We start from the raw sequence: 19,323 nt of genomic DNA on the forward strand, positions 1-19,323 counted from the left end.
CAAACAAAAAAATGTAGAGGACATTGTCCTCTACAATTAATGTGTTTGAAGTTACGCCGCATAATTTCAAATTGAAATACTAGGTGGCGCTGAAGTTGTAAAAACGTGTTTTTTCGGGTTTTTTCACCGGAAAAAATTGTTTTTCGTCTGTATTGCATTTGGAAAAGTTGTAATCTCAAAAAAACAGACGACTTTTATTTTAACAATTTTCTTTTATGACTTACCGATTTGGAGCTGTAGCTTGTTAAAGTGTGAAAATGTTGTGAATCGGGCACGTGTTCGAAACTGGTCTAGTCGTTTACAACATTTTTTACAACTTCAGCGCCACCTAGTATTTCAATTTCAATGAAATGGATTGTACTAATGTACTAATGGATTTTATTCAGGTTACTTTGCCTCAAAAAGGTCTGTTATGTCTTTTGTACGCTTTTTCACTTGTTTTGTCTTGTAATTTGTAAAATAGCCGAGTATCTTCCGGCTAGCGATAGATTTTATTAACCTGTTCTTACTCTGAAATATGCGATATTAAATTTGCCTTTGTTTATTTTTATTTTCCCTTCGATTAGATATCATCGTTATTCTCATCTCATTCACGGTTAATAATTTCTCTCGGTCGGATTTTCGTTCCGTAATTTGTCTGTGTTTGTTGAAATCTACGATCGATTTCAGTTTCATTTAATCCCGTTGACTTCTCATCTATCGCGATCAAATCGTTTATGTTTTTGTTGTCGGTGAAATATTAACTAGCTTTTATTTGTTCGGAGCATAACTTTTTCATTATGAAACGGTAATCATAAAGGCTGTTTGTTTGAATTACCGAGTGTTCAGATTATCATGACCATCTGCATTTAGATTATGGAAATACCGATTTTATATAAAAAAATATAGTTGATTTTCAGAAAAAATTCATAGTCGATTAAATCGACTGTTTGCAACGGGCGGCCAAACACTATTGTTATTTTTCATAGGTTCCAAAATTCATTTAACTATAAAACTAAGACACTAAACGATTATCAACATGTTATTTCTCTGATTATTTTATTGTGTTACGATGCAATTGAATGAATTACGGCTATGTTTGCAGGTGAAGAGGCTAAGAATCCTCAAAAGAATATACCGTTGTCTATAGTAATGTGTTTGGTGATCATCTTTTTATCGTATTTTGGTATCGCATCTGTTTTGACGTTGATGTATCCTTATTATTTACAGGTAAACAATATTAATTATTTAAATTACCGCTTTAATTATAACATTTACTATTAAGACGATGTGATAACATGTTCCGTTGTTTCTGACGCGCTTGGTTTTGTCATTAATGAACCCATTAATGGAACTCAGAATCGTTTACTTTTTTATCGCGCTTTTCTGTGTAGTAAAATACACCGAAATGCGAACGGATAAATATGTTACTTCGTTTTGTTTTCGTTGCGTTTTATTTAAAATTTAGTCTTAGTAGAATCTCTATAGCCGTAAAGTATCTTGTAATCCGCACGAATGTATATATAGACGTTCACCTGAAGTTATTTTTATTTATCAGATGCTACCGCTAACAGTAATAAAATCCTTAGCATTATAAGGCATTTACGGTTATAATCGGTAGCGCCCGGTACATTTCCTTTTCTTTCTATTATTAACCGTATATACACAGCGTGATCGATGAAGAAGGTAAGAAATCTTCAGGGCGCGTTCTACTGATGAAAACAAACAAAGAAGAAAGTTAATATAAACATAGGTTTGGAAAAGCTTCATTAGCAAGCGTCGGGAGATCTATCGGAAGATGTTCCTCTGATAACAAGAAAGCAGATTATTTTCCAGAACGACGGGGTAACTCCATTCTTTTCTCTAGCAGTTAAATGCTACCGCTTAAATGCATCTTCTTTAAACCAACGGATTGGACATAGCGGATCTATCAAGTAGCCTCCAAGGTCGCCTGACTTAGCACCTCTTGATTACTACCTGTGGGACCGCTTAAAATCATTAGTACATTAACAACAGTGTAATACAAGAGAAAATTAGTTATTACGATTCTCAATAGCGGTACGACTGATACAAAACAACCTTGTTGAAATATGGAAAGCATATACATTGATTGCCGGGCAGTGCAAACTGCCCGGCCTATTTTCCACTGTGGTGGAGGACTTTTCAACAGTAAATGGTTTAATTTTTTTTAGTCTGTTTTATTATTTGCGTTTATATTTGTTATTTTCCAAACTCTTTGATTCTTTTTTTTTGTTATATTGTACATTTTGTTTCGTTTGATTCCTGCTTAAAATTTGCCGCATTTCATTTTGATATGTTTTGTTTTTATTAAACATCAGAATTCTTACATTTGTATTTAGTTTTTATGAAGTTTATTCGTACCGTTTTATTCGGAATTAAATTTTCTGCGGGTTCTATTTAAAACTTTTACGCGTTTATTACCCGTTTAACAAGGTTATTTTACGGCAAACATTAAAGTGTCTTTTCTATCCCCAACATTTTGTATTTTATTCAGATTTCTCCAAAATTACTAAAAATATAGTTCCGGTACATATGTTTTTCATAAAAAGTTCCGGTATGTAATTTTTCAGGTCGGATTTTATATAAACCATTAAATTCGGGTCCCAAGAATTACAGTCTAGTTTAACAGTGCAGAAATCAGTGCGAAATCTTTTGCCAGTGAGATTTGCTAACAAAGTGTTTCCAAATCTACGTTTATATGAGCTTTCTTCTTTATTTTCATCGATAGAATACGTCATGAAAGTTTGTTACGTTCTTAATTAATCGCTCTGTATATTACTGAACAACGGTTAGCGTATTATCAGATAAAAATATACACGACTAAACTAATATAATTCTATCTTCTTATGAGCGGTAAGCATCGATCGGTATCGAAAATTACAAAAACGATATCAAAATAATTTAGTTCGTTTTAATGCGATTAACAATATAGATCGGGTCGCTAAATCTTCAAAGACGCTGTATCGGGCATTAATTTGTGTGCGCTTTCTTATGACGGTGATTAATAACGGTTTTAATAATAAACAAAGTCCAGAAGTTATGGAGTCTGATCTGCGATTTAAATTCTGATGAAAAATGACAGTTGCTGAAATTCACATGAAGCAACAGTCAGCGACAGTTTCACGGGAGTACATTAATAAGAGCAGACAAAATAAGGAAGAAGCGACGTATTTTTAATGTAAAGCAATATATCCGATGATTTTGATGAAAAAAGGAGCAGGAGGCCGAGCGTTCAATATAATGACTGTACTGAAATAGTGCAAAAATTCAAGAAAATTAATTCTTCACTTTCAACGTTCTTGTCGTGGAATTTCCAGACTTGTAGAAAGAAAAACTAGGAAGTCGTAAACCGTGTACAATACAAGGTTGCTCCCAAAAATATCGTCTGATATGCGTAAATGCTGTGCTGTGATACTGGAAAATATATAAAAGCATTTCATCGCCAAGACATGTTTAAGTTAAATTATAATTTTCTTACCGGAGTAGAATAATATTTTACATAATTCATTAGCTGAATGAATTACTTTCGTGTAATTACTTATTTAATTTCTCACTTTAAACGGTTATTTCGCTTACAAATTCATATTCTTTGTTTAATTTTTATCTCTGTTAAGAAAAGTCTATTCTGGGAATGCCGATTGCATATTCATATTATAAAATAATTATACTATAAATAGAGTCTTTCCAATCTTTTTTTAAGATGTCAAAGGACTTTTTCTGTGTGGAGTTTCTAAATGTTCATACTTCTTCCTCTCACTTCTCTTGCTAAACGAATGCAATCATATCAGAGCAGCTGCTTACGTCGATTAAAATCATACCTTTTCAACAACCGTGGTAGTTGAATTGCCATATTTTGATAAAAATAAACATGTAAAATGTGTATTCTCCCTTCAAGATGTGGAACGTGAAATGCCGGCTATGTAGTGTCTTCAGTCATTTGCTTTTCTTATTTATTATATTGATCATCTGCCTTAGAATCGAACCGTTCATTTATACTCTTTGCAGATGACTCATCTTATATCTCGCTTATATCTGAAGATAATTGTTTAAAAGGACTTGAAAATTCTGTTAGCGGTTTAAAAGATTATTCGCCGAATGGATTGTAACCGCCTAACTTTAAATACGTATAAAACCAGCAGAAAATGAAATACTTGTGTTTATTAATTTCTTGATAAAATAAATAAAAATTATCATGTAGCATCAGTGAATATTATCATATTATGAGAAACAAGAGGAGGTTTTCAAAGTGTTAAATGCTGTGACTCCTCTTATAATAAAGCAGAAAATGTTTAAATGAAAAGAGATTGTGGTGCGGACCGATAATATTTTGTCTTTGATGTAGCCGGTTATAATGCGACAACCGTTAGATATTAAATATATTAATTAAAAATATTATCCTGCACCTTCCTCTTCTAGAGGTGCATTCTAGTATTTTTCAGTAGGATAGCTTTGGTTCATTATACGTATCTATAAGACTGGTCGTTTAAGTATTTAACCTTTGAAAAATCACCGGATTTAACTATTTGTGCTTTTTTAATGGGAAATTTGAAGGAATATGTGTATTCTCACGGCCTAAATGTTAAATCTAATGAAGTTACTCTTTGAAAGATCTTTTAGTATTATAATTTATAAATTACAGTAGAATAACGGCAAACATATTTATTTATTTTTTGTTTGTTTTGTTTTTTAAGAATGCAGATGCACCTTTGCCGTATGTTTTTGATGAGGTTGGTATGCCTGCAGTCAAACTCTTAGTTAATTGTGGAGCCATTTTTGCTCTCTGCACGAGGTAATGTCACTTAATACGGTAGCAAAGCTACATAGCTGTTATTGTTGAACATAATAAATTATAATTTCAAATGCGTCAACCGTGCACTAATATTATTTAATATTAAAGTTTTTTTTGTAGTTTATTAGGTCTTTTGGTCTTTTACCCTATATAGATACACTATATCTTAGTAGTTTATATCAATTCTATACACAGAGTGTCCAGGGAGAGGTTGGTCAAACTTATGGGGTTAATTCAGAACATTAGTATAAATAAAAATGGTCATGCGGATAATTATGCCGTCTTGAGAATTTTGTGCTTGTTTTCACTTTAATAATCGAATTAAAAATAATTTCTCTTATTAGTAATTATTTGTATTATTAACAATTCAAAGAAAAGAAACAATAACGTCGATCTAATTTTTGCAGTCCGGTTAAATAATTTTGGCTGTACCAAATAATCTGTTTATCTACCGATTTAAAAAATTAGATGTCATTTTGTTTCCGATAAAGGGCTTAACTTTATCTCGTAAAACTAATAATTATGGAGCTATTAACGATTATAAAAATTTTAATGGCCACCATTTTGGAATTTTTAAAGGTAATATTTTCAAACTTAATATTTTATAGATGTCATCGGGTATATATCAAATTCCATTAAAATATCTCAAACTTTCTTAAGATAAAAATTTTTTATTGAAAAGCACAGATGGTAGACAGAGGGAGAAATGAGATAAGGCATTTCCCTCATTAATTTTACCGTTTATTTTCATGTCCCAAATCAGTCCCTTAAGTTTGACCAACATCTCCTGGGATACTCTGTATGTGTAAGCGTAGGCGTAAACTGAAACTGAATTGTAAACAAATCATTCACAATGCTAACTGTTCTGTCCCGTTACTAATCGAAATATAATTAATTATATCTTTCATTCATCTGCGATTGAAACTATACAAAGTCTCAATTTATTCACGCTTCTTATATTCAGTAAATGATTTGATGGAAATTTAAGCAAATTATCTGTTAAAAATTTAGTGTTAATTGTATATTAGTAGAAAACTATGTTTCTTCTTACAAATTTTTTTATTTTGTTTTTGTCCTAATTGTTGACGATAAAAATTATGTAAAATTATCAGTTTTTTAAATAATTGAATAAAATTTATTCTACGTAGAATTTTTAAAACTTGTATCTGCAGTTGCTACTAGAGCCGTTTTCAATGACTGGTTATGCTATCAGCCTGTTATCTGGTGGTTGTTTTTTGAGTCAAGCAGACAAGTACTTAGAATGTGGTTAAAAAAGTATGTTGAATTTGAAACGTCTATTAAGTATAGTGTTATTAGACTTGTTCTTTTTTTTTTGTCTTCAGTCATTTGACTGGTTTGATGCAGCTCTCCAAGATTCCCTATCTAGTGCTAGTCGTTTCATTTCAGTATACCTTCTACATCCTACATCCCTAACAATCTGTTTTACATATTCCAAACGTGGCCTGCCTACACAATTTTTTCCTTCTACCTGTCCTTCCAATATTAAAGCGACTATTCCAGGATGCCTTAGTATGTGGCCTATAAGTCTGTCTCTTCTTTTAACTATATTTTTCCAAACGCTTCTTTCTTCATCTATTTGCCGCAATACCTCTTCATTTGTCACTTTATCCACCCATCTGATTTTTAACATTCTCCTATAGCACCGCATTTCAAAAGCTTCTAATCTTTTCTTCTCAGATACTCCGATCGTCCAAGTTTCACTTCCATATAAAGCGACACTCCAAACATACATTTTCAAAAATCTTTTCCTGACATTTAAATTAATTTTTGATGTAAACATGTAAATTATAATTGTATATTAAGATTATGTTTTTTTTTTTTTTAATGTACAGATTTAACTGAAATTATTAACGTTTGTTGATTTTTAATTTGTATCCAAGAAATGGTCGGTAAATATTAACTCTATGTTACTATTGAAGTTTTCTAAGTGTTCATTGTATTTTTGTTTAAAGCTGAGTCCCATTTTACTAATGTAGATCAATATTTGGTCGATGATTTGGTTTGTTTTTATTTCTAAAAAACTCATTTTAATCAAGATTTTTTAACTATGCGCGCTATTTTCTCTGAGTCTTTGTTTCTTTGTATTAATTGCTGTAGTTTTTGTTGTTTTTATTTTTACGTATTTTGTATGAGAGTTGTTCTGATATACTGTTATATCCATTTGCGAGTACCAAGTATGTCATAGTGTTGAGTTCTGCTATGCGATCGTATATAACATAGGCGTGTCAATTAATCATACTTTTAAAAGCGTATGTTTTCTAGAGTAGATGGTTTGTGAATGTATAGAATGATTTTTTATTTATTTTGAGTGTGTTTTTGAGAAGATGACGTCAGAAAATTTATTTGTTTACTGTATTTGTATTCCGCTATAAAGTACACTGTATGATGTATTTTACTGAATACAACAATTTCAATTGTCGAAGATGACTGCAAGAGCAACCGAAAATGTTATAATAAAAGTTTCAAAAACTGTGCGTTTAATAATAAATTTGGTTCAGTTTGTATTTTAAGAAACTGATAGTCTATTTCTTTCAGATTATTATACTAGTCGCTCCTAGTATGTTATGTATTTGAACCGTTTGACTAGGTTTGTTTTTGTTAACTCATTTTTTATACCCAAGTCTATATACAGTTACTTTTTATACGCATAATAAGCTGTAGGCGCTATATAAAAGTATGTATATATGTATACATATATAGTACTCTTGCAATGTATTCATTCAATTTATAAATAAATACGGTTCAATCCGAGAAACAGCAACTACTGAGCTCTTTTTACATAGGTTAAATTATATAGTTAGTCTAATAAAAAGTAAAGTTAAAAAAAAAATCATTTAGTTTTTTCAGTAGCTTTCCTCATTTGTAAGCAACTGCAGCCAAGTAATTAACAGAATGTTTAGGTTTAATGTTTTAATGTTTAGGTTTTAATGCTTTAATGTTAACGGTTTTAATGTTTTTAATGTTTATCATTAATTTAGCGGTTAATGGTTTAATAAATTGCTGGATTATGTTCTCTACAATTAGCGGGATTATTTTAAATTATATATTGATGATCCATTTTGTAAATATGCCCCTTTTGAGTTTATTTGAAGGGTGACATTAAAAAAATATAAGAAAACCAATTTCTATAGAAAAGAATATTAGAAGCGCTTTAGTTCTGTATTTTTAAAGCACAGCCAAACTTTTAAAAAATTCTCGCTTCCAGCCCCCGAGCGATATTAATTCCTTAAAAAATCAAGAATTAATTTTTAAAATGTTAGTCTACTTCCTGAATAAATACAGTTTTAACATTATCAGTGTAATAGAAAATCCCCTCCTTCCAATATTTTTATCTGATTTGAATGAAGGAAAACTCTTGAAATATGATGAGCGCACTGGGCTCTGCAGTTATTCCTTTTTTTTTGCAACTCATTTTTTGTCTAACCGTGTACTTTATTTGCCACTGTTATTTAGATAATTGATCGTGTCTCTCTTTTATTAGCCGTGACCAATAAACATTACAGGTGACCTTATGCGAGATACAAATCATTCTTGAAACCGGCATAACCATTCTCAAGATAATAAGATCCAGCGCCAGCCTTATTGAGGAAGTGAGGATTGAAGTGGTTTCTGACTGCATTCTTCTCTGAGCCGAACGTTGGTATGTCGAGCTCACTGAAATGCATCAAGTTTTTAGATCAACAAGTGTCATCACTATGTCACAGGAACTACATAGTAAACACATTATTCCAAGTAAAAGCAACTTTTACAGATTTCTCTTTTATTTCAAGCTGTTTATATGCATCACAGCCAAACGAATAACTGAGACAGATATTGTAAAGTAATAAACTAATTTATCTTTTCTGTCGAGGAATAAAGAATTCTCTACACTTTGACAATTCACTAGGAAAATCATTTGTAGATGTGTTTTATTTGGACCATACAATTATGTTGTATACAGTTTTTCTGTATTTAATTAATAACTTATTTGTGTGTTGTTTTTACAGTTTATTGGGAGCAATGTTTCCATTGCCAAGAGTATTATATGCGATGTCTCATGATGGTTTGTTATATGAGTTCATGTCTAGAATTCATCCGGTAACAAAGACTCCTGTCCTGTCGACTTTACTATCTGGAATATTTGCAGGTTGATTTGTAGTATAGATTGATTGATTGATGAATGTTCATTCACCGATTACTATTTGTAATAGCTGATGCACTGCTGTTAATCATTTGTAGTTTTGCACAAAACTTGGCTGTGGTTATTGGTTTGCATGAATTTTCTTCACAATTTAAGATGCTATTCATGTAATTCATAATTCTAGTATTTATGTGTATATTATTTGCTGCTGCATTCAATTTGCTTTTTTATTACGTTTCTTCAATAACAGTTTTTTTTTACATATGTGTGTATATATTTGTTTTTATTTTGTAAAAAAATTGTTTATTTTGAATCTCTTGTATAAATTAACTTAAAAGGTTATAGTCGTTTGACAAATATTTAGTTTGATTCACGCATACTAACTTAAAACTAATGTTCAATGTTTATATTTTGCAATTCACAGTGACAATTTTTAGTGTAAAAGACTCTTTTTCAGTTCTACAGTGCCTTTCCCATTTAAAAACAGTGATATAATTTCCCTCCCAGTTTAATGCTATATTTAGGAAAATACAAAATTTGGTTAAAAAATTCCTTAAAAAATAAAAATTTTTAAGGGAATATAAATTTAATGTTCTGTTACATAACTAATCGATTTAATTAAAGTGTTCATTTAAAATAATAACAACTGATTCCTTATCTTTCGATGTTGAATCATAGTTTAATAAAATTTCTATAATGCCGGTAAGAAAATTAACGTAGTCTAGAAAAAAATATCTGTAGCCTCAAAGATTGAAAGGATCTGTAGTCGACTTAAAAAACATGTCACGGTAAAGTATTTTTAACTATCCATGACGTGGGGTTCAGCAACCGATACAACCTTAAAATAATAACTGAAATATTTATTCTTTACCTTTTCTTAAAAATTTTAGCTCATGAACTTTGGGTATCTGTAGCAGCGTTAAAGGATGTACATGAAAACTTTTACATACAAATCACAGTCTGACAAGTGTAAGAATCTATCGGGTGCTTTAAGAAATTTAAATCCTCCCTCATACTAGATCCTTTATGTTGATGACATCGCAATGATTTCAGATCTTTACTAACTTGCAAAGATTTTTGGATCAGTGGTGACATGTACTTGAGGCAAACCCATGTCACCTAAGTGTGAAATTAGTCAATAACATTTTTAATCGATCTTGCTTTTAAGATCTGTTAGATATTTTGTGTGATGTCCAATAATATTTGAATCTAAATGCTGAACCGTCAATAATTTATAAACAAAGGTTACTTGCAAACAAAATATAATGGTATCAGCCCCTTTAAGAAATTAAAAGAAAATAGAGTGCAGAGGTATAATTACATAAAGTGAATTGATGAAGATCTTGTAATTAAGTGAATTCTCAGGTCCTGGACAAAATGATAAGCTTTCTCAATATATTTTGGTGGGTAGATTGTCCTCCATCACCACCACTACTTTTACTTATTCCTGATTTATTCTTCCTCATTTTTTGTGCTCTTGATGCAAGTTTGATTTACCTGGGTTCTGTTTTTCATGCTAGGGATATGCTGAGTAGATAGACCTAAAGAGCCTATATACTGTTGTTATCCGATATGGAAGCTACCTATCAATTAACTCAGTGGACTCTATTCTTTGTTCGGTGGCTGCATAATAAACCTAATAGCTGAAGTATTTACTGGGCCCACACTCTTCTAAAAAAGAGAATACTTTCTCGATAGGACGAGCCTTCTTTTTTGAGAGGAAGTGAGGAAAAATTTGAAATTTTTTAAATAATATTAAAAAATTATCAGATAACCTGAAAGTTGGCTCAAAACAAAAGTAACGGTTATCGCATCAAATTCCAACTCTTTAATTAATGAGAAGAAAGGAAAGACAAAGAAGAAAGATTATTATTTTGTTAGGGTAACCCATCTTCATGTAATTGTGAATTTGTAAGTCTTAAGAACTTCATTCGTGATAGAAATTACAATTCTTTTTCTTTTAGAGAAAATAATTATTTGTAATTTTGTTTTCTAGTAAAATTTATAAAAATTTAGAAATATTTGTAAAACATAGAAAAAAATTCCAAATTTTTCTGACTGTTTCTAGTTACCTGAATCGTAAATTAATGATTTACAGTAATGAAAAAAATTTACGAAAAACCTGCTCGATTTTAATTCTGAATTTCTACAAAATTTTGCGTCAAAAAGATTGATTTAATATAAGAGATTTATTCTTCATAATTTTCATAAATGAGGTGAGATATCTAGTGAAGAAAATCTCTGAATAATCTGAAACTTTTCTTTTCTCAGAGTTCAATTTTTTTTAGAACTTAGTATATTGCACTTTTTTCAGTTTTTCTTTTACAACTTTACTAGAATTATTTTCAGTTTAGATATATATGTTATTTTTTTATTCAAAAATAGTAATTTATGTAATTAAATTACAATTTCAGATATTTTATTTTGTTTTGCTAAAAGTATGTATTTTCTGATTCCAAAATTGTTAACACTATTGTTGCCAAGGACATTGGTCTATTTTACAACAACATTAATAACATCATTTTTAGTTCAGCATGTTGAGTAGAAATAGGCACAACTGTGCTTCATTATTATTGTTACATACAAGAATATGTATGAAAAAAAATACCTATTTTCGTACATATACATGAATTTGATTAACTAGTTAAATCGACTCGGTATTCCTTTAGCGTTGGTTTCTTTCAGTTAGCATTAAGGGAACTTCCAGTCAAAATTCTGAAAGAAGTTTTAGATCTTATTCTGTTAGTCCCTTAAAATCTTTTAGGATACATTCTGATTGAGTAAGTCAAAAAAAAAAATTCTGACAGAGCTGAAAGAGCTATTTCAAGAGGTTCAATTATTTTTACCAACTTTTCAAAGAAAAGTACAGAGCTACTTTTAGTGGCTTGGAGGTATCGGGCGGTTAAATAGAATTTTCTTTATGTTTTGAGGTACAAGGATTACAAAAATACCATTTACGTATAAAATTATGCGACTCAAAAACCTCCAAAAGTACATGATCAATTTCATTGAAATTTAGATATGCTGTAGTATCGAAGTTGCGCGTATGAAATTTTGATGAAGATCGGTCGAGTCGTTCTTCAGTTATACTCAATTAAGGTTGAAGACAGGCCCCGATTTAAGACTGTTTTTTGACATCATAACTTCAATTTGAGCTTATGTTATGTATTTTTCATTCGCGTTTATGCAGTGAGTTGGCGATGAGTGAGTTTCAACTCGATGCTTAAGTGTAAGTTCTACTGGTTTTAATTATTTCATGAAATTACTGCTGTAATAATTAATTTTCTTATAAACAGAAAATATTCTATCCTTAAGGTGAACTATGTGTAAATCGGTGATGTGTTTTTTATCTAAAAGTATACAATTTATAAACTACCGGTATACCGTTTAGAAAGGACTATAATTCAATGACATCAGTTCATTTACAAGTTTTTTAAAACTTATTTCTGTGTCTTAATACGATTTACGAATGAATACATACAACTTTGATAATCGGGTTTTTTGAACCGATTCAAATTTTTAAGAAACACAAAGATATAATGAAGTAAATCAAATTTACAAACACATAAATTTTTCGTTAAAAAAAATAAATTTATTTAATTTGATATCGACTTTAAGAAGGCAAAATTTAAAACATACCTTTTAATATATTTTTGAGTTTTATTTTTTAAATACCTAAGTTGTACTCACAAACGGCATACTTGTACTAGATAACTTATGTCGTTCAACGTACGGGCTTACATCATCTTAATAGTGCCATCATTCAAGTGTTTCTCTTCATTGCAAGAGCGATGAAGAGAAACCCTTCCGACCTGGTTTTGTGTGGAAGGGTTAGGAGGCTTGACTTGACCTGATAAACATCCTTGCTCTGTATCTACCTTTTTTTTTCAATCACCAGATAGGAAAAAATTCCTGGACAGGCCTAAAACATGAGGCATTCCTGACCGACCTGCATAAGTCGGAAATATAGGTTCTCGCATTGTTAGCACAGGTTTATGAACATTAACTGAAACTTTCAGAACAACAGTGAGAACAATAGAGCAAAAGTTAAGAAGGAAAGGGAGCATAGTGAGAAGAGATGATTTATCTGCAGAGGGACTATGAAATAAGATACAAGCCTACACTAAGTGTTTTAAGGATGGGATTATGACTTTCAACACAGAATTTTCCTATATTAGTAATGGTAAAATACGTTCTTTGCTTAATAACAACATTCAGATGGGCGCTGAAATTAATTACCTCCCTGCTTCCTATACCCTAGTCACCAAGAAACAATAGATGAAACTGTTATAGTGTTTGTAAGGTAGTATAATCTAGAAAAAAATTATGAAAATGTAAATATAATAGAATTTGCATGTGTTTTAGTATTAGTGTTATAATCTGTCAGTAGTCTGATAAACGTTCTGGATTTTTTTTGTTTTTACTTTTTGTCTGTATCATTATCAGAATTTCTCTGTCAAGCCAATTAAGTAAATCTATCTTAGTATTTAATTTAGGTAAATTTTTATTATGATTAACCATATAAATTATTAAAATAATTCTGATCAAAGTAACAATTAATCTTTTCTTCGTGACACGTATCAAACCAAATTTTCATCGGTAAATATGTTTGATACATGTTTCTGTGACATGATGGTTGTATTATATTATGTCAGTTCATCAGGCGATTGACAGAGTTAAGCATGTTGGTTGTTGGATGTGTTTCAGTTTATTGGGTTCAATGTTTCCGTTGACAAGGCTGCTGTATGCTATGGCACATGATGGTTTATTATTCAAGTCGTTTGCCTCGATCAATACTAAAACAAGAACGCCAATATTTGCTACATGTATTGGTGGGCTTGTAGGAGGTCTGTTATTGCAGTTGTAATAATATACATAATAAATTATAATATAGTATTATAATACCAGATGTCGATGTTAAACGTGTTAATTCACGTTTAACTATATTAGTTGAGTAGTTGTCTGTACACCTTGTACGCTTGTTCATTTAAATGTTAGTAAAAAAATTAAAACCGACAGAAGAGCAGAGTCCTGGGTAAGACTGTAAATTGCATCTGATACATCTAGAATATCATTGACGCATCTGGAATATCGCGTGGAGTATTTCGGAATGAATGAAAAGTTATAGAAACTCAAAAGCTGTATCTCAATTAAAATGAATTCTCACTCTCTTAACTGATTAATTGATGGTCAGGTAGTTTATTAGACTTAAAGATAAATGAACTTTCTAATCCGAGTTAAAGTTTAATTTATTTCAAAACCGGTCTACAAATTTATCTTGAATTTAGTCTTCATTTTTGGACTTCTTGAAATGTTTGTAAAATTTATCGGTAGATGAAACGGTTTGAACATTTTGGAACAGAAATATATATATATAAGGTATTAGAACCCGTAAACCTTTTTTAACAGTTAAACAAAGAAAGTTGAAATATAACGATTGCTCCTCTTTAAAACAATCTATTTTTTGGTATCAGACGCTAAACCCCAAGCAAATACAGAGTTCATATGGAGGGGAAACTCATGAAAGAATAGAACTGTGACTCTTTATATTAAAGCACATTGAAAACAAAAATATTGACGTGAGAAAACTTGAGACTATGACAGTCCTAACCAAAATGTCAGCCATTTAATATTTTTCATAGCAAGTTTCAAAAGTGGTCTACAGTAAACCTTATATAACTGCTTTAAAGAGTAACATTAAAAAAAATAATAGGTAATGCTCCAGCCTCAAAATGACCAATTTTTCTGTATGAGAACACTATTTGGAATATACTGTTTGTTATTACAATATATAGAATCTTTTACGCTTTTGTTCTCTGCATTCCATTTTTCAAATTTGTACGTCGTTATAAATATTAGAATTAGATTTGTTATTAATTACACATTAAACTATACATAATTATTCAAATCACCATTAATTTTTTTTTTAATTTTGACCGCTTTTATTTATGTATTTGCCAATACTGATTTGACATGTGCGCATTACTAAAAATTGCAGTATACTATTTAATCAACATAATCTGTGTAATTATGTTACATAAACGTGCCATGAAACTAGTGTTGTATTTTAATCAAGAAATTTCATAGGTTGAACTAAGTCTATCGCCCCAGTAGATCTACCTTAAAGATATCAGTTTAAAAATAATGTAGATAATGAATTCTGTCTTGGAGAATGATTTTACAATTCATTTCAAACTGTAATCATTTTTCGAAAGTATTTTCATTCACCTGTTTTTTTTTTTATCGTTGGAACGGTTAAAGAATAATTAAGAATACTAATTTTCAAAATTAGTACAGTATGAAACCTAAACATTTCAACATCATTATTCTGAAAAGTATAAAACTTATATCATTAATTTAAAGATATTTGATAATCAATAACACCGACAGAAAACCTTACTACATCTCTAAAGGGGAGACGAAGAAAGAAAGATGGAAGCAGCGTATTAGATCTGCCAATATTCTATGATAAAGCACTATCATCAGTGACAATATAAGACATATGAAACCAGAAGCATTATATACTATAGAATGTTTACAAAAAAGAAAAGTTGGCGATGGAGATGATTGAAAAAAGAAAGGGAAATTTTGAGGAAGATTTTAAACCGATTAGAGTAAATGAAGATTATAAATTAAAATTAAATGGAGTGACTGGAGATCTATTCAAGAAAATCGGAAGAATGTCAATATCATTCAAGAGAAGAAGGTTAATAGTCTATAGTCACATTAAAAGAATGAATAAAGATAGATAAGCGAAGAAGTTAGCGAACTATTTTGAAAAGTAGAATACGACAACAAACTGGTTTAAAGATGTTATGGAAGACACGGAAGGAAAAAAAATCAAAATTGAAGATGGAAAAATAGAAGTGATTATAGAAATGTGATAAAAGGACTCTCAGGTTGAAGGAAAATCATCAAATCCAAATTTAAAATGGAGTGAAGAAAGAAAGAAAGTGCATGCAATTAATAATGGAAAGAAAGGAAAAATTGGAATGGAATGGAAAAAAAGAAGTCATAATTCAAGTACCCTTTCCCGTGACCCTATGAGAATTTAACGAATTAAGAAAAAAAGAAGAAAATCAAACTAGCATTATATCTGAAATGTTTTTTTCAAAATTTTGTTTTAGGTAGCAGGGGAAAAAGTGGTGTATTTAGGAATTGATTTTTTAGAAAGACTCTTTTTTATGTTTTAAAGAAGATCCATCAATCTTTAATATTTCTTTGATTCATACTTTGCTCTGTATTCTTTCCAAGCTATACATAAATTGTTTTTCCAATACATATATTGGAATAATTTCAGAAAGAAAGACTGTACATCTTTGTTTTTCTCTTTTCTGAATTAATGCTTGCTGCCTTCATTATTTCAATCTTAAATCAGTTTTCTTTAACATTTTTCATCCTTTTTTCTTTTTTTTCTTTTTTAATCGATACGAAAAATGTTGTGAACTCGAATACAAAAAGAGATAGATTGAGAATAATTAACTGTAAAACAAAAATATATTTTTTTTGTAATGCAAAAAAAAAGAAAAATTTATTTATATTTTATGTAAGAGATATTACAAAAAGTAATTTTAATATTAAAAATGTGTAATTTCTGAAACTGATACCAGAAGTTTTATACTTCTTATTAGATTTTGAGCTTGTCATATGTCTGGTCATCTTATCAAGGTGGTCATCAGGTGAGGGTTTAAAAAAAAAAAAATAAAAAGATTTGAATAAGTATTTAGTATTGAAGAGCTTATTAACAGAATAATTTTCAATAAAAGCTGCTGTTCTAATATGTTTAATCATTTATTCACAAGAAATTTTATTTAACAGTATTTCTAGACAGCTTCAATCATTGTATACTTAATTACTTCATTATTAAGTACCTGACAAAGATTTATTGACATAAAACACGAATCAGATTCTAAAAAACAAACGATTAACAATACGTAAGATAAAGACAAAGAATATTGTTATTACAAAGATAGAGACTATTGTTAATATTGTTTGATGACAGAGAATATTTTTATTAGTCTATAATTTATGTGCACGTTTAATGTGTGTACATACTCTTTAATTGACAATTAAATACTCATTAATTTTACTCATTACAATACTCTAATTTTCTCTCTTTTCTTTTGTATTGTTTTTACTTTTGCTGTTTAATAATAAAAAATTTGTTTTATCCTGAAAATAAGTAGACAATTCCAAGAATAACTTCTGATAAGCTGGACAAAAAAAAATTATAAAGTGCTTTTGTGTAAAAATACCAACATAGTTATGCGGTTGTTACCAGCATTCAAACACTTGCTGAATGCTAATTTTTTCAGGTCCTCATTTGAGAACTATACCGCAGAGACCTAGCCAATTATAACATAATCATGAGCTCCTCATTTTCAAGCCATTGGATAGCCTTCATCTTGAAGAAATAGTGAAATCACTTTGCATCGACTTCAGCTTATGTGGATTTTGTAAAATATCAAATCGCTTGAACTTCTTAGTTTGTGCAAACTATGGTCTGCATTGCTAATGCAGAAAAACCTTCATGAATATCTTGCACGATTTGTTTTGGATTGATCTCTGATTCTAATTCCTTTTCGTTTCACAATAAACTAACAATATTTCAGTCCGAGTTACATTAATGCTATCAAAAAAATTTTGTTACCGTCACAAAACACTGTAGCCATCATTTTATAGTTAGATAATGCCTTGTTGAAGAGTGCACATCCTCTCTCAAGGTCTCAGCATCCAACAAGAATTTGACTCATATCTCACCCCCAATCATAATCATAATACTGTCAAGATGTTAATCTTTCTCTTTATTGCAGCGCTTGAGGAATTTCAAGGTTACGGTCGTGTTGTTTTAATAGTCACTTTGCACAGAACTTTATTAGAACCCAAATTGTTTCAAAATTTATATGAAAATTTAAAAATCATGAAATGATGCTTATCACACCTAATTTATTCAACGTTCGAAAGAGTTTATCAGACACAATTGTAACCATTTCTTTCCTTATGTTACTCATAATTGTGTCCCTTTCTAAACTTCTGGCATCAATTTCTCATAACAATAACAAATCTCATAACTCTTGTTAATTCATATTGTTGCCGTAGATGGTGAACATGATGATGTTGTGCCCTTTGACTTGCAAAAAATTAATCACACCGCCCAATTCATAGCTGCCGCAAATAATATAACAGGTTTCATATTTCTTCAACCATCGCTTTATTGGCACTGAAGGGAACAGGCAACAGATGGACATATAATGAAATTATAAATCACTTGTGGTTACTCTGCACATGCTGTGTCGCTATGTTGGTTTTTGGAGATATTATAAATCGATTTGATCGATTATAAACAGTTATAAATTGATTTCATAACGTTACCGTTATTTCGCGTAATGATTTATTCCCCTCCAAAACAGAAGAGATTGAATCCGCTTTGACAAAATTTTAAACCTATTGATCAATTTCATTTAAATCCACTCTTTCATAAAATTTTACAGTTTTGACAGATAACAAACCTGTTGAAGAGAAAATTCATTAAATATTTTTTAAGTTTAAATAGAGAAATGAAAATAGTGCGGTAGCGTGCCGGTAGAAGAATTTTTTTAATATAATCGGAAGCAAAGTTTGCTATAAGTTTTTGTAAAGGATTTAGATTATTATTGCTCTGAAGACAATAAACTATAAAAATCATTACACCTCTCTATTGAGTTGATAATTTTATTTATTTTAAAATCATTATAAAACTATGTAATCTTAATATATTATTTTTTCATTTCAGGTATAATGGCAGCTATATTTAATCTTGAACAATTAATTGATATGATGTCAATCGGAACATTGTTGGCGTACACTATTGTTGCCATATGTGTATTGGTACTGAGGTAAATAATAAAATTTATTGTAATTATCTGAGAAATCCATTTCATCAAGAAACGCTGTAGGGGGAAAATTTATGGTCTAATGTATGACAGCTATTTTAAGTCGACTCAGAACAAAATCAGATCTATTTTGTCAGTTATTTTCGTTTAGCCAAAAATTATAAAATGTATTGAAAAAAATTCTAAGGCTGCACATATTTTTGGGAATGAGAACACCATGTTAACATCCATGTTAACACATGGATTTTTTATTTCATCCAGTAATCCTTACTTCTTAAATCAGTGTATCCACTAAAAAACGGCTTGTTATATTTTCACTTTTTTGTTTTCTTTGTATTTTATGAGGTGTTATTAAATTGCACTATTGCACAGAGTTAATGTTATTCCAGATTATGATATGGCAAAAATAGACAAATGTTAAAAAACTGTTAGTTCATATTGTATTCCTTAGAAAGAATCCCTTCTAATCCTTAGAAAGATAAAGAAGTTAAATCAAAATCTTAACTTAAGACAAAGGACAT

At 30.1% G+C, this 19,323-nt stretch overlaps 1 protein-coding gene across 3 annotated transcripts in view; it reads left to right on the top strand.

Moving 5' to 3' along the window:
- Nucleotides 1–19,323, top strand: part of LOC142334075 (cationic amino acid transporter 3-like) — a 149,450-nt gene that overhangs the window by 108,897 nt on the left and 21,230 nt on the right. For 2 of the 3 annotated variants that reach the window (XM_075381750.1, XM_075381748.1), the window contains 4 exons: nucleotides 1,085–1,209; nucleotides 4,692–4,789; nucleotides 8,797–8,936; nucleotides 18,703–18,805. In XM_075381750.1, coding sequence (XP_075237865.1) covers nucleotides 1,085–1,209; nucleotides 4,692–4,789; nucleotides 8,797–8,936; nucleotides 18,703–18,805 — 466 coding nt within the window. Of the gene's footprint in view, nucleotides 1–1,084; nucleotides 1,210–4,691; nucleotides 4,790–8,796; nucleotides 8,937–13,637; nucleotides 13,778–18,702; nucleotides 18,806–19,323 lie in introns of all 3 variants that reach the window. The other variant, XM_075381749.1, reaches the window with a different exon arrangement.

The sequence above is a fragment of the Lycorma delicatula genome, chromosome 13 (genome assembly GCF_047948215.1).
Source record: "Lycorma delicatula isolate Av1 chromosome 13, ASM4794821v1, whole genome shotgun sequence".
In the NCBI taxonomy this organism is placed as follows: Eukaryota; Metazoa; Arthropoda; class Insecta; order Hemiptera; family Fulgoridae; genus Lycorma; species Lycorma delicatula.